The sequence below is a fragment of the Acartia tonsa genome, chromosome 7 (assembly GCF_053477335.1).
Source record: "Acartia tonsa isolate MP-2025a chromosome 7, ASM5347733v1, whole genome shotgun sequence".
In the NCBI taxonomy this organism is placed as follows: domain Eukaryota; kingdom Metazoa; phylum Arthropoda; class Copepoda; order Calanoida; family Acartiidae; genus Acartia; species Acartia tonsa.
This window is the reverse complement of record NC_137266.1, coordinates 5,744,836-5,762,043: the sequence shown is the minus strand read 5'-3', so window position 1 is coordinate 5,762,043 and position 17,208 is coordinate 5,744,836. Positions and strand designations below refer to the sequence as shown.

At 31.3% G+C, this 17,208-nt stretch overlaps 1 protein-coding gene across 1 annotated transcript; it reads right to left on the bottom strand.

Moving 5' to 3' along the window:
- Positions 1 to 282: 282 nt before the first annotated feature.
- Positions 283 to 15,612, bottom strand: LOC145324726 (uncharacterized). The gene is made up of 20 exons (XM_080167330.1): positions 15,513 to 15,612; positions 15,219 to 15,298; positions 14,429 to 14,480; positions 13,837 to 13,905; positions 12,037 to 12,081; positions 11,624 to 11,699; positions 11,224 to 11,371; positions 10,434 to 10,642; positions 10,037 to 10,130; positions 7,916 to 7,955; positions 7,386 to 7,508; positions 7,192 to 7,241; positions 6,944 to 7,011; positions 6,531 to 6,577; positions 5,806 to 5,884; positions 5,374 to 5,461; positions 2,828 to 2,849; positions 2,395 to 2,432; positions 1,753 to 1,815; positions 283 to 674 (listed from the first exon to the last, which is right to left on the bottom strand). Exons 2-20 carry the CDS (start codon positions 15,281 to 15,283, stop codon positions 590 to 592), a joined length of 1,461 nt encoding a protein of 486 aa, XP_080023456.1. The 5' UTR covers positions 15,284 to 15,298; positions 15,513 to 15,612; the 3' UTR covers positions 283 to 589.
- Positions 15,613 to 17,208: the final 1,596 nt, after the last annotated feature.

Below are 17,208 nucleotides of genomic sequence, written 5' to 3'. Positions count from 1 at the left end.
AAATCTTCATTAATTTATATATACATATAATTTTTGTATGGCGAGAATTTTCAATGGTTTTTGGAGTCACTTGTTTTTATTTCTTCCCCCCCCCCTCTCTCTCTCTCTCTCTTTCTCTCTCTCTTCTCTCTCTCTTTCTCTATCTGCCTCTCTCGAAGACAAAGTTTTTTTTTATTGTCGGTGCATTTTATTAACTTAGTAAATACCAAGTGAAGCTACTCTATATTTACAAATGTCTGTCCGTCTGTCTGTGTCTGTCAGACACTAAGTGGGAAAACTAGATTTTCTCGTTTTCTTTATCATTTATTATAACAATGCGAAGGATATAAAATAATTTACAAATAACATACACATAAAATGAAGTTACATATTACATTTTTGTAGTATTGCTAAGATTATTTAGATAAACATAGTTTTTGCTATTCAAATTTGAAAAATAACTTTTTGTAAATAAGAAAAGAAACTCAAACTTTGTTTCTCCTTTTCAAAAATTTACATTCTCAAAAATGTTGCTGTAATTGTCATCAATGACGAAAAGTAAAGCGATACTTTAAACTTTTGCCTGGTGGAAAAGCAAGATTTGTTTATGTTAGTTGACTCTCTGCCAGGCGTTGATAATGTGGTCGTTTTCGTTTTCCATTTGCTTTCCATTCAGCTGCACAGCTGTTATTCCTGTCATAATTTGCTTAAATCTTTTTTTTTTGATCCAGTAGCTTTACTCTGTGTCTATAATGGCTTTTTTAAAAGGTGATTTGTAGACTTTAATTGTAATGCTGGTCTAAAAGTTTTTTTTTGTCGATTGAAATGTATAAAAAGGGAAGCTTTTCTATAATTAGGGTCGGTCCCTCCGTTCGTCCGTCCGGAACGGATAGCTTTTTTCGTCAATTTAGGCATGCAAGAATTGTCCTATAGATTTCAAACTTTCCATGGTTATTTCTGCAGTAGTTAGGTACGATTTTTAAAGCTTAACAACTCTATAATCATTAATAGAATGTCCGTACGTCCATTTTAAACATGTTAATTTTTTTTACTTTTAACAACAAATTTTTATGTGATCTAATTTTCCAATTGATCTGATTTTTGGTATATTGATTCCTGGGACAACAAAGTACAATATTGTAAGCAAAACAACTCTAATTTCAAGTCCCAAAATATGTAAGTATGTCCATAAACATTATCCTGTACCAAGCAGTTTTTCAACAAATTTACTTACAATTTTGTTTCGACTCTTATACATATTCTGATTATTCAGTTCTGACACTATACAATGTTAATGTCCGTTTGTCCTGCCGTTTCAGTGCTTCGCTTTTATAGATGTTGACATCCTTGTTCTCTTGTTAATCACATCACTACTAATCTATAACTTAAAATTGATAAAAAAATAAGATACAAAGATGACAATATCATTGAGTAGTAAAGGAAATCTTGGATGAACAAACGGACAAAATGAGTTATAGAGCAGATTTTCAGTGATTAATTACAAGAAAATGAAAGAATGATATCTTAGAAAATCGTAGAACCTGTATGCTTCTTTTGTAACATGACCAACAAACCGACGGATCAAATAAGTTTTATACTATATGCTATTTGGGAAAGGTTATATCAATAGAAAAAACAGTATGGCTTAGGTAGCATATTATAAAATAACATTTCCATCAAATAGTTGCCAACAGATTTACATATTGGCCGACCGATGGACTAACACAGTCAAAGTAAATAGGAATAGCTAAAAAGATTTAATTAAATTTTCCTTGATGCATACCATTACCATTGTTGAGGTCTACTTCAGTAACACTTATAATCAATCCATTCAAGCTTAATAGAAGGTCAGCTAGGTATTGATTAGAAAATTAGAAAAGTGTGCAAGTGTGGTATTCGGCAACCGTGAGCCATGCCTATGGCAACCCTGACCTGGGTTCGGGGAAGGGCCCTCCCCCGAGTCCTTGGGAAGGGGTCTGCCGACCCCCTCCCTATACCTAAAATTAATGATAGATTCTGACAGCCTTATTATGGTTAAGCTGTATTGTTAATTCCCCCCACCCTTTCCAGGGATGGGGGATCATTATTGCCCAAACTGACTATTGTATATGTATTATATTGATTCTGTTTATGATTACTTATTCCAATCTGTGTATTTATTGTTTGTTGTATATAACTTTAGTAAACCTTAGACCCTGAATAAAGGAACAACTGAATAGACTCTGTTTATTATTTAGTGATTGCTAGAGAAGCGTAGCTTCTCTATAATATATGTGTCCACGTCTGTTCGCACTGCCGTAGTCATTTGAACTCTGGTGTCTGCCATTTAACCTAGGCGGATACCACACAAGAAAGCTAAATCTAATAACTTTGAAAATAATTTTATTGATCTATTTTTTATTTAATAAATATTACCTTGTTGAAATCCTCAGTACACCATCCGACTTTTCATTCTAATTTTTAGGAATTAAAATTTTAAAATGAAGATAATGAAATGTAATCTATAATACAAAGTATAACGATGTCCGTCTGTATGAAGCTTAAGATCTCAGTAATCACTTAACCGTAGGGACTCTACTCTTCAGGTAATATACCTACTGGTCCTGTGATGATTTTGAGCTATTTTGTTGAGGGATGGGACAACCAAACCTCCCCCCAAAAAAGAAAAAAATATATTTTTTTAAAACTAAAGTTAAAAATGTGGGGTTGGTCGAGACTAAAAAAAATCTCTCCTTAAATTTTTTTTACTTTTTAAAAAATCTAAGAACCAAAAAATTGTGTTGTCGAAAGAATGAACCCCTCCTCCTTCAAGCTATAGGGGCGTAGCCGCTAGTAAAAAAAAACTTACGTCTTCCAAAGTCATATCCCAGCTAAAAAGAAATAAATATAAATTTTTGTCTAAGTTAGAAATTAATTTTCTTCTCAAAACAAAAATAAAATGGCCCGCATGGAAAAAATATCATTTGACAAAATTAAACCCTATCTCACTTAACAGACTTATAATTTTAGTTGGATTAATATACAGGGAAAAATCTCAAAGATTGTAAAGTTTTGGATAACGACTTTCAAAAATATATACATAATAATCTAAAATGTTGTGTATTTGTTTTTGATGATTAGCATCCTTTAAAGTTTCTTATCCCTCACTGACTATCTGACTCTTTTAATCCTTTACTTCTTCCATCAGAAAAAAATGTATATGATTTTGATATTGTTTGGATAATATGTGGACATGTTTGTCTGAGTGTAAAAACTCTGTTGCATTAACATTAATATTAAATATCAAAGTTTTTTGAGTAAGGCAAAATGATCAGAAATGGTTGTATTGAAAGTGAATTAAAATCAGGAATAAGGTATAACCAACAAGGAAATTAATTCGAAAATTGATTTGGGGGGCAAAATAATGCAACCTTTATTAAATTGCCTTTTTCAGCTGTCGTTGGGGGGCAAAATTTGTATTTCACAATTGAGAAATTATAGGGTAATTGCGGAATTCTCTTAATATTGAGCTTTATTTGTAAACAAAAAACATAGTGATTGCAGATAATAGTTTGTAGGAGGAATAATAAAGAAGGACTGTCCACAAGCAGAAAAAAAATTTAAAGAAGATTTCATGTTGAAATCATCATGATCAAAATTCTGACCTCTAACCATTAAGCTATTCTACACTTTTTTGTGCTCTTTTAGTGGCGACTCTTTTAGTTTTCTTTCCTATTTTTTTGCCTTTCAAAACGCTATATATGTACCCAATTTTAAAATATTTAGAGGTTAAAATTTTCAAAGGGCTTTGGTCGCCATGCTGTCATATAAAACCTGTCTATAATCAAACAGAAAAAAAGTTTAGGAATATAGTTAAATATTTTTATAATTCCTTTTTATTCATTTGGACACACCTTAAAAAATAAAAATTCTAGTTTTAGAGATTTATTTTAATAGAAATAATAAATCTAGATGGTCAATCTGGCCTTTTAATCTGCTGAACTGTAAACATTTTTGTTTATTTATACCTTTATACGAACAACGAAAATGTTATGTCATACGCTTCATATTATACAAGGGAAGAATTTTTACATGATACATATACCTAAGCATAGCGTTATCCTAAAAAATGTTACTTTTTACAGCAAACTAAATAAAAAAATAACTGCCCTTTTGCATCAAAATATGTACACTATCTAACCATTTATTGTCTTGTTGTTTGTTTACTTTGTGCCTATTGTCTGATTTTAAGATTATGTATCTCTGTATATCTAATATAGAAAATCTGCGCTGTTAACAACCAATTAAAACCTAACACGCACATCACACACAGTGCAAATGAAGGTGCTTTGACTTTTGTGTCAGAACCTAAATTGGGACATAGTGCATTTCATTACCCTAGGTTAGATAACTTCATTTCACTTTTCAATAAAATCTAAAATGCAGCGGTTTTTGAGAAAATTATATTTGAAAATTTCAAGTTCAATTTTCGCCCACTAGGAGTTACCGCATAATCATGACAAGAAAAGCAAAGATTATTCATTTAAAATTTTGAACAACTTTGCTTTTATAAAGTTCTTCATAAAACCACTCCTGAAGTGAGTTAATTAATGGCCATTTTTATCAATTGCTTTGCTAAGGTCACGGAAATTCAGCCTTAAATAAATCATATATAGAGAGGTTTTATGACTGACTTTATAAAAGCAAAGTTGTTCAAAATTTTAAATAGATAATCTTTGCTTTTCTTGTCATGATTATGCGGTAACTCCTAGTGGGTGAAAATTGAACTTGAAATTTTTAAATCTAATTTTCTCAAAAACCGCTGCATTTTAGATTTTATTGAAAAGGGAAATGAAGTTACCTAACCTAGGGTAATGAAATGCACTATGTCCCAATTTAGGTTCTGACACTAAAGTCAAAGCACCTTCGAAGGCACTGTGCACAATGATTGGTATAATTTACAGGAGAAAATTGTTGTCAATTTGGGTTATTTTTTTTTTATTTTAGATAAGATTTATTCTTAAGAGAAGAACAATAATAAATGAATTAAATAAATATCATGTCCATTTAATGTACAGTCAAATTTTATGGATATGGTTATTTTATATGAAAATTTCATCTTTCTTCTAGTACTCATTTATTTGTCAGTTCGTTCATCCAGTAGGAGGGGAGGGGTTGGGTAATGGTATAGGATGTTGATGGTGGTATCATTGTTTTAGCCAGATGCAAGAATAATTTTATTAGAGTACATGCAGATCTGGTGCAATATCCATTTAATAATATATCAATTACCATAGTTTGAATGTTTTAGTACTAACAATTGTATCATCTAAAAAACAGGTTTTAAGCAAGTATGGTGAAATAGGGTTGAATAATTAATTCGCTTGTTGGTTATAGCTAGCTGAATTAAAATACCTGCTGCAAGTTTCAGTAAAATTCTCCACCTGTAAACCATTCTCAATACAGAAGGTGACATAACAGTCCTTGCGCTTTGAAACATATCCTAAAAAATGTATATAGTAAACATTAGAGCAGTGTTTTAGGATATTTAGTTATCATACAGATTACTAGGCTATGATTGAAAATACATACAGTGTGATTTAAAATGATGGATTGAAGAAAAAATAAAATTTATTAGCATTTGTAATTGTTCTTACAATAAATCTACAAGATAAAAATAGGCATCACACTGGCCTACCATTGGTCAACTAAAATGTATACTGGCCTGCTATTGGTTATAGTCTGTTTATTGGCCTGTAATTGATCAGTGTATTGTATGGTGTAATTGTTTTTTATAGGCACTGTAAAGAGCTTCTGCATAAACATGTTTAATTTATTTTTACTTACCCAGGAGTGAGTTAGGTTGTAACTCAATTTTTATTTGAGTTTTAGGTCTTCCTTGTTGATCATAAGACTTGTTGTTGACCTTAATTATGCTTTTTTTTAATGCACTAAAACTGATAATTTCAAGTAATTATCATGTGTCAAAATAACTGTTATTACCTTCTACCTTAGATTACCTCGTATGGGCGGGATTACAGTCCAGGACCTTTTCGACTTGGTGTACTGTCTAGGCCCTGGTACAGCAATCCAGGAGAACTAAGGATGACTGTTACGCACCCTTCTCTGTCCAAACACCCAAGGATATTAGGTTAAGTAACATCCAACAGACAACCAACTCTCTGTGATGCACGACCTTTGTCTGAGAAGTCCCAACTGTGCATGGTAACGAGTTGCGCCTGTTTTGGGTCAAGGCATTCCCCCTACTCTAACGATTTATGTCGCGCATCTGACATAGCAGCAGTAGGATCTATTTTTAATGTCTTTAGTTATGACGCGGTGTCGGCCCGAGATTTGAACCTATCACCTTCCCGACGACGAGCGAATGCGCTACGTGTTGAGCCACGTTTGCGGGTTACCTTCTAAGTCTCACAATATGTTTCAGAAGACAAACAATGTACTAATTTATTTTATTGGCTGTTGTTTAAAAAAAATGAATAAAAATATTATACATATAGAAATGGATTATGTATATTCCCTGTTAGATATAAAACAAAATATTGAAAACTGACCTGGATAGCTGGAATCAATGCTTGTCTCAATTTTCTGTCGACCAATGCTAGAAAAATCTCAATATAAACAATTATTTTTAGGGAAATTATTGTTAGGAAGTTTAATTTAGAAGAAGATAGATAAAGGAATAAAGGTAATCAAGTATCATTAATAGAGTTCAAGAAAAAAGTTCTGAACTTCATTGGGTTCATCCTGTATCGCATTCTTTATATATCATAAGACATTACGTAACATATGTATGGACATACTTTATATAAAGAGTAGTATGTTATAAATACAATTAATGAAGAAGACAATATGGGAAAATTTGATACACAACACAAATTTAATAGGACTAAAGTTAATAAGTTATAAATCTTACATGCAGGTCTTTCTATTGTTATAGGTATAATGTTACATGATTGATAACTACCTAGAGCTCTCAATGGTGCAGACATACCAGAACTTGTTGATAGCAGGCACAGCAACAACTTTACATTCCTTAACAAAAATGGATACAACTTCTGCTAATAGCCATCTTTTATTTTATAAACAATAAAAAAGGCAATACAGGTATCAAAATTAATTTAAGTATTTTTCTAATCTAGAATACTATAAAATAAGGAAGTTTTATATTAGATAAGACATTGGTTGAATAAAGTATGTAGTTTAAGTTAATACCTGTTTCCATAATACAATCTTGTTAGACAAGGAGATACTACTCCTTCTGTCTACAATTATCAATAAACGTTGAATAAATTCATTGTACAATATCTACATATCAAAATCAGGAGAATACTCTTCAAGGTAAAACTATCTAATTAAATTCATACAGTTTATGCAAAACTTTAAAAAAAACAAACATATTTTTTTACCTTAAACCTTTTCATAACAGAATCAAGAGGACTGAAATGTCCACTGGAAATTATCCAAACTAAGTTGTAGATATTCAACAAGCAGTAGACTATCAATAGTGATGCATATATCCAGCCAACAGTCTAAACATGAAAATGATTACCATGAAATGTATTAATTTGTCTCTATGATTGAAAATGGAAAATTGGGTTGAACTACATTTTAAAACATTATCTTTTTGCTTCCTGAAAAATATCTTTTTACATTGCTTTACCTAGAGCTCATCTAAAAATGTTTTTGATGAAGTAACAAGGGTCTTTGTTTACTAAATATGTATTTGGATATTTAGATGAAAAATTATTCAGAAACATTTTAGTTAAAACTATCATAGGCTTATTCCCATATGTTAAACTTTAATCAAATTTGAAGTTTATTTAAATTTTGGAAGGGCATTATCCACAACCACCTAACCTTAATACATAAAGGATATTTTATATAAAACAACATATTTTACTTGAAATTATTTACACTATATTTTACTAAAGATTACCAGATAGAATCCAGTTGCATGGCCAGAACATTCATACCACCTAAAATTTAAAATTACTGTTGGTTTGCAGGTATACAGGGATGGGACAATGGTCATTAATTCACATTTAGGGTTCTATATCAATAAACCAGATATATCTAGAAAAATTCCATCAACTTAGATAATCTTTATTAGATTTGGATAATCAGAAATAAGTTTATGTTGAAAGAAAAATTTGTAACAAAAGGTTATCCTATCTTATTTTACTCTGAAGTTTGTAATTATTATAAAAGGTATGACCATAGTTTCTTTTAAAATAATACCAAATTTAGGGTTTCATATAAAATTACAAAAGGGTTGATTAGAATTGTTAACTAAAATAGTATGACAGTAGTATTTCATTTTTATCACATTCATGCTAAGATGAAAAACTATTTTGTTTATAACTTTTGAATTTTATTGAAATTGTGTACTCATCTGCTTTGAGCATTATTTTTATTAGCAGCACTATTTTGCGTTGGTCCCCAAAGTTTTTAAAATATAATCCTGGTTGGTTTGTCATATCAATAAAATTAATGGAATATTAAAGGGAGTGTGAATGTAAAAATTTCTCATCTGATTATCAAATCTTAATATTTTCTAAGCACCTTTTACTATACTGATCAACCAAAAACATCCTATTACCCTTACAGATCGGGGGGGGGGGGGGGAGGTCATATTGACCCCCCCCTCTAGTTTTTTTAATGTCATTTTTTTGTAGGTAAGATGGAGAGCTGTGACTTCATGACTTTTTAAGTTTAGTAATTATGCGTCGGCAAGAGTTGATTTTATTAGGATATCTGGTCGGTCGTGGTGTCCGGTCAAAGTCGGTTGGGTAGCACCAAAATTTAAAAAAAATTCTAAATAAATCTTAATTTCTACATTATGACTTTTGTGTATAAGGTTGAAACCTAAAATTTTTTTGGTGAATACTAAGATATCAATGACCTTATGAGAAAATTGATGTTATGACCGTTTGACTGCACCCTGACCGACTTTATGACTGATTTTTGTCCGGCTTTTACTACAGACATATATCATGAATATCATGGCTTCTATTACAGACCTATAATTTTTTTTGGTAAATTCTTGAGCAACAATAAACAGATAAAAATATTAATTGGCGCCGCCAACCGCCGTTTTACCGCCGTAACCGCCGAAAATGGCGGTTTTCGTTATTTGCCGTTTTTCGGCGATATTCAGAAAAAGTAATTTTTTTGTTATAAAAAATAAAAGTTCGTCCTAAAATTTGGTCATCCTAGCTGCAAAATTGGCCGCTCTACAGCTTTTTTAAAATTTAGCAGCGTGCTGCTAAAAAGCGGCTAAGGAGAGGCCTGACCGCTATGACTAGAAAAAGTAATTTTCTCTAAAAATACACATGAACCGCCAGAAAAATTTTACGTCTTTATCTGTAACAGAAGCCGAGATAGAGGGAGGGGTCAATATGCTAATTCATGTTTTAATAACATAGTAATTAGGAAATAAAGATTTTAAATTTGTGTTATTGACAAAAAAGTACCTCACTGTCTACATAGGGTTGAATCTCGGTGGTTATTTAAAATGATTATATCCTTTTTTATTGTGTCGGACAATAAATAACCCACTTTGGATATTTAGATTACACTTTTATCAGACTGTTTATAAAGAAATATTGTACATTTATTATTTTTAAATTTGTAATTAAAAGTAGGTGAGAGATGGGCCAGTTACTTGGTTACTAATGAATAAACTTGTTTTTAGCTTTGTTATTGTATTTGATATAAACAAAAAATATTGCTTATTTCTAAGTAACTATACATTGGTTAAAGGCAAGGATTATGTTGAAACAGGGGTTAACAATTAGGAAAAACAGAGAACTATGTCAAAAAGTTTAGTTTTATCTATAAACGGAGAAAAAGACAATTAATTGCACATTTATATAGTCCGGAAAAATTTCTTCCAATCTCGTATTTAGTAAAATTCAGCAGAAAAGCCGTTTTTTAAGGAATCAAGAGCTCGTTGGGCCTTATCTTTGAGAGTATATGAATGAGATGAAGTTAAGGTTTGATAATCTGATGAGAAATTTTCTCGTTCACAGTCCCTTTAAGATTAAATAACAAATACCTCTCATGAACAATGCATATAAATGCTTCTTGAAATTGATCATAATTGTACATCTGGTAGAATATTATGAACAACAGTATTGCAAGAGAAGCAACTAAAATAAATTTTAAGTTTATCTATGATACAAAGTTGAATGATGTCTGTCCGTCCGTCCAACCGTTTGAAGATTAAGATCTCAGAATTCGCAAAACTGATTAGGCCCTACTCTTCAGGGAATATGGATAATAGTCCTGCTGTGATTTTAAGCAATTTTGATAGGGGTATGGGACACCCCCAACCCCCTATAAAAACATATTATCCTCCCCATCCCAATTTTTTTTGTATTTTTAAATTTTTTATATATATTTTTTTTTGTTTGGAAACTGTCATTTTAGTTTCATTAAAATAATCACTTTACCTATAGAAAGAACTGTCCTTGTGAGGTAAGACGTGAAGTAGCTGCCAATTGCTCCCATGCAGGATACTATCTCATGTCTTTTCTTACTTTGATATGTTTTCCTTTCTAATTTGTCTTTTTGTTTCACTTGTTGATATGGATCCTCAACAACTAGTAGATTGTAAACTTGTTCAATATTCAGAGATCGAAATAAGATGATCACAAATGGCCTAAAGAATAGATTTTTTTCAGAAGTCATTGATTGATATACAATATACATATTTGGTGTTTTACCACAAGATCCATGTCGAGTAGTGAACTGACCTTCTCTTATTTTTTTATTAAATTGAAAATAAGGTGATTGTATTTTTTTTCCAGTATGGCTTCGAAACTGATTAACATTCACAGAATTAGAACCGTTTCTCAGCCACACTGAAAAATCATTTATCGTATGGTATTACTTCCAGTTTTCTACAAATTTAAAAATTTACAATTTTGATATTAAAACCAGTTTTGTTTACCCCAAGATGCTGAAATTGTACATTTTTTATCCGCAGAAAGCTGTTTATAATACGATGCGATAAATAACTATTTTCATGCCCAACTGCAGGAAGCCCTAAACCTGTGTGGATCCAAGAACTAACCTAACCTAACCTGATATAGATTTATAAGTAAACAAACAAAAAACTATCCCCTCTCCTTTATTGTCAATTTATTTTTAAAAATAAGGGGAATTCTGTACTCAACATGTCACTTTGAGGGTAACACCATATATTGAAGAATAGACTATTTATGTAGACAATTGACTTACCTATCCAGTACTATGAGAATTGCAGAAATTGCTAGAAGAAAGTATTGAAAGTAGATTATGTATGTTGGTATTCTGAGCCCATCAGAGTATCCGTATTCATATCCATTTGAAGTCGATCCAACCGATTGTGGTCCTAAATTCCATGGAACTGAAATGTATATATTATTTAAAATGATAAAGATTGTTTGATATAATCAATGAAAATCATTCAAAATTACTATTGCACAAAAAAATTCAGATTTAAATGCCTACAGCTGTTTTGTTATTAAAAATGAAAGCTTCAAATTTGGGGTATTGGGTCTACTAGTGGAAGTCTTTAAGCAGTTAGAACAGTGTATTTCTTGCAGGCTTTCTTTAAAGAAATAAAACTGAGTTCTTGTTTTAAGTAAAAAAAATATACCTGGATTATTTTCACAAAAGCGTCTAACAAAGTAAGCATTTAATTCTTTTTCATTTTCGATTAAATCAGCATCAACTATTAATTTCTATCTATGAAACATTACAGATGTTTCCTGAAATCTGAGAAATTGTTAGTAGTCAATATTATGACCGTTTTTGGTGTAAATTTTCCTCAAGTGCCTTGCGAGCAAAGAACATGATTAATCAAATAGACTATAAATAAAGGGGCAAAAATTTTTATGCCTAAGCCCTGCGAAATCTAAGGTAAAGATAGAATCAAATACATAAAAACTAAAAATTATTTGGCGTGGTTAAACACTTTGAGGGTAATTGCAATTTCTTTGTGACAAAAGTATCAGATACTGGGTAATTTACAAAATCTAATTAAATTCATTTTATGTTTCATAAATTTCCATAACAGCCACGTAAATGATAATTGTATGAGCAACAATGAGAACCCTATAAAGAAAAAAAGTTCATTTGAATTAATAATACAAGTAATACGGATCTACTGCAGTTCACGGTAAAATATTGCTAGTAAGCAATATTTCCAAAAATCTATGAATTTTAAAGGCTGCTAGCTGACAAACGGCTGAACGTTCAGATAATGCCCGCACACTGTTAAAAGCGGCATAAGAAGGCCTACAAATAATCTGGAATAGCCATAAATCAATAATGCATAATTATCTCGCAGTGCAGAGAAATGCGCGAAAAAGACCTATTTTACGCGTTTTTTCTTCAGTGAAGCTTTCCCTGTGCATAATTGGATCTTGGCTATTCCAGATTATTTGTAGGCCTTCTTATGCCGCTTAAGATGGTGTGCGGGTATGATCTGTACGTTCAGCCGTTTGGCAGCTAGCAGCCTTTAAAATTCATAGATTTTTGGAAATATTGCTTACCAGCAATATTTTACCGTGAACTGCAGTAGATCCAGTAATACTTATGGCAATTTATACAATATGTAAAATACAAAGGAAACGAAATAATCAACTTTTGACCATACATGATACAAACGTATAATATAATAAGATATACAATATAAATTTTAATTATTATCTATAATACAAAGTAGAACGATGTCTTCTCTCTATCTGTATGTCTGAAGCTTAAGTTCTCAGTAAAAAATGAACCCATTGTGCTCTACACTTCAGCGAATATACCTAATTGTCTTGTGATGGTTTTAAGCTTTTTTCTTGGGTGGTGGGGACCCCCCCCCCAAAAAAAAAAAAATCCCACCCCAATTTTTTTTACTTAACCCTTACAGATCGGGGGGGGGGGGTCATATTGACCCCCCCCTCTAGTTTTTTCAATGTCATTTTTTTTGTAGGTAAGATGGAGAGCTGTGACTTCGTGACTTTTTAAGTTTAGTAATTATGCGTCGGCAAGAGTTGATTTTATTAGGATATCTGGTCTGTGTCGGTCGTGGTGTCCGGTCAAAGTCGGTTGGGTAGCACCAAAATTTAAAAAAAATTCTAAATACTTTTGTGTATAAGGTAGAAACCTATAATTTTTTTTGGTGAATACGAAGATATCAATGACCTTATGAGAAAAGTGGTGTTATGACCGTTTGACCGCACCCTGACCGACTCTATGACCGATTTTTGTCTGGCTTTTACTACAGACATAAATCCTGAATATCGTGGCTTCTATTACAGCTAGAGACCTAAAATTTTTTTCGGTAAATTCTTGAGCAACAATAAACAGATAAAAATATTAATTGGCGCCGCCAACCGCCGTTTTACCGCCGTAACCGCCGAAAATGGCGGTTTCCGTTATTTGCCGTTTTTCGGCGATGCTCAGAAAAAGTAATTTTTTTGTTATGAAAAATAAAAGTTCGTCCTAAAATTTGGTCATCCTAGCTGCAAAATTAGCCGCTCTACAGCTGTTTTAAAATTTAGCGGCTGGCCGCTAAAAAGCGGCTAAGGAGCGGCCCGGCCGCTATGACTAGAAAAAGTAATTTTCTCTAAAAATACACATGAACCACCAGAAAAAAATTTTACGTCTTTATCTGTAACAGAAGCCAAGAGAGAGGGGGGGGTCAATATGACCCCCCCCCCCCCCCGATCTATTAAGGTGGGAATTGGGGCCCGATCTGTAAGGGTTAAACAAAAATATAAAATACAAAAATTGGGTTGCCAAAATCAACCTTCCCTCCCTTCAATTGCGTCCGGAGGCCTCCTGTTGCATAGCCACTAAAATTTTATAAAATCATACCTGACATCTGTTACAATCAATGTTATTTGATCCAGTCAAAATAAAACCACCAGGTGCCACTAAAATACTCTGAAAGAAGAAAAAAATGTTTTGAAATATTAAAAAAAAGTCTTAAATACAATAAAAACATAAAGTTTTGAAAATCAAATAATTGAAATTAATTTTTAGCAGTGAACAATGGTTTAAAATGTACTCTTACAGAAAGAAATGTGAATTCTAATTTGAGCAAAAAAAGTATAAAAAATAATACTGTAATAGATTCATAATCGCAAAAAATCTAAGTATAGCATTTTCATAACATTGGACATATGGGAATAGGTTTCCAAATTGTTCTGTCAATATAATGATAAAATGGCAAAACTATTCTAGCTATCAATTTTATGAAATGCGATAATTACAAGGATCTTATTATAGACAGCTTTCCGCTGATTTAAAAGTAAAAAAAAATACAAGATTAAAACAGTTTTGTTGAACCAGAGAAGCTAAAGGCCTGGGCAAACATATCTGGTGTAAATTTTTTATTTATTATTATTAGTGGAAAATTGTCTGTAATACAATGCTATACATTATTTTCCAGCGGAAAAAATCTTACAATAATTATCATTGAATACACCAAGAAGTTTTCCATATCATCCCACCATGGCCTAGAATACAAAATTTTAAATTTGTATTATTTAATTGATTTAAATAAAGAATCAAAAAACAATATATTATTTTGATTCACATGACACTGCGGTCTGCAGACTTACTTGGGATTTAAAGTCTTAAGTCATATTTTGTGCATATAAAATAAATCTTATTAAAGCTTTATTTTGCTGTTCATTTGCATAATAAAGAGTTTGCAGATGTCGTCTTATAGAAGGATATATAAAATAATAATATATTTTTACATTTTAAGTTTAATAATGTTCATAATATTATTTAATTAGGTATATACTTTCATCTAATTTGTTTTTAGTGTATAATCTGCTTTCATTTTATTCAAAGTTTAAGATTAAGAAGGTCATATAGCTTGGGAATTTTTGCCAGTTGTCATTCTTTTAATAAAGTAACAGGATGTATGTTCGTCTGTTTGTTTGTCTGTACCGAAGGATCTGGCTAACCACTGAACCGATCGGTTTCTCCTTAACAGGATAGCTTCTCATAGGTCCCGGGAAGGGTTATAACTGTTTTGGGGGAGGGTACCACCACACTCCCAAGAGAAATCACAAAAAAATCAAAATTTTTTAAAAATATTTTTGCTTTTACGCAAAATAGACAAATTATTCTCAAATTAGATATTTGAAATAAAAAAAAAACATTTAAATTACCACTAGAGGCCTCTAGGGGGCGTAGCCGCTAGTAGGATATAAACTTTAAAAATCAATTTTGTGATATTTTACCTAAAAGCTTTTTCTGCAGTAGAGAGGTTGAGCTGGCCCAATAAGTTGGCCGTAATGGAGGCCATTTTCTTTACTGTGCCCTTTCAAAATTAAGAATTTAATAGGATATATAGCAAATCAAATTTAATTAATCTTTAGAACCTAATTCAATATAATTTTTGGTCTTATAGTAATTTTGATAAAAATAGAAAGAAAATTTAAACAAAATAATTCTTTTAAAAAAATTATTCTTTAATCTTTTTATTTTCAATTAGCAAGTTTAAAAATTATGTTCTCCAAAAACACTATTTTTACCTTGATAAAAGTTGTATTGATTGCACTGATCCAAAAAACAAACTAAAGAATAGGTTATCAAAAAAAAGATAAGGTCTGGCTATCTTAAAGCATTGACAAATAAAGGTTATCTTTGTGTTTTTTTTTATGGACATTTAATCCTAGTTAGAAGACGCTAATCTCTACACATGATTTTAGTGTATAACTCATTTTGTCTGTCTGTCCATCCACAAGTCCTACAGTTTCATATAAATGTGATAGCAGGTTCATTTTTATAGGATATTCCCAATCGATGATCACCAATCAATAAAAAAAAACAGGGCTCGGCAGCCGCGACTAAACCTCAAATTTAAACCTGTTGACTTTGTTGATTTTTACTTGGCGAATGTTTATCTACTCTATAACTTACTTGGTTCGTCGAATTATATGTAATGGTGAACAATAAATTTAATTCTTTTAGGGAAAATATTTTTTTCTTTATCTCAAAAACTATTAAAGGTAGGCTGCTGAATTTTTGTCATTGTAATTTCAGGCATATACTCTCCAAGTTACTTGGTCCATAGGTCTACATATATTTATATGTTTCTAAGGGGCATTCATCATCGTTTTTTCCTCAAAACCCAATGAACACAATCATCCCTGTCTTTAAAATTAATCATAATATACATTTTAGCTGTTTGTCTGTTTGCTTTCAATAAAGATAACTGTAGATGTTAGAAAAAAAGTTTACTTTACTTTAACCTTATCTCAGATACAATTAGAAAGATTTAGAAAGCATAGCAACCATATAATCATTACCAAAAAGTCCATAAGAAATTTTTTTTAATGATTTATTTATAATGTTCATCTGATATTTGGATTATTAATTCCCAAGACAACAAGGTACAATATTATAAACAGGCATCTCCTTTACCATGTCCTAAACGAAGATGATTTAACCCTTCGCCCCCCCCCTCCGGATTTTTCTATCTCATTTTCTATGTGTGATATAATCACCAAGAGAGGGGAAAGTGGAATGGTAGATTACGTTTTTCAGAGGGTCAAAACCGTAATAATAGAATATATTTCTGCTTCTATAAAAATGGATTCAACTCCCTAACTGTTCAACCTTTTTTTTAGATCCATGAATTATATAACCAGTTAATAAATAAAGCAAAAAAATATGAAAAGGAACAGCTACAAATTAGCAGCATTTTGCCAGCTTAATATATGTTAGAAGATATTTCTTATCTTTTATGATTAATTGTTTAGAATTATATCCTTAATATCTCAACAACAAAATTAAATGCGTCATTGAATATCTCTAACAATAACCAGAGTTGAAACTTTTTAATTTTAAGTCAATAATTTACAATCCTCACACTAAAATAAAGTAGATTTTATTATATGTTGATTTTCTATCAACTTCAGTCCTTTTATTCCCTATTTTATAATCTAAAATATCAAAATTACCTCTAGTTTATATCAAATGTTATTACAAGTTTCTAAAAATTCTAGGTACTTTTCATAAACCACCCTGTCGAAATCCCATGTCGACTTCTATATACTGGTTATGAAATAAACATTCTTTACCTATTAGGGATACATTTACTAAAGATTTATAATTATGCATAACTCAATGGCCAATTAGGAAAATCAGGGCACGGCAGCCGCGACTAATCCTAAAACTTAAACTTGTTTGGATTCTTTGAATTTATTTTGTTGAAAATTTTTGTGC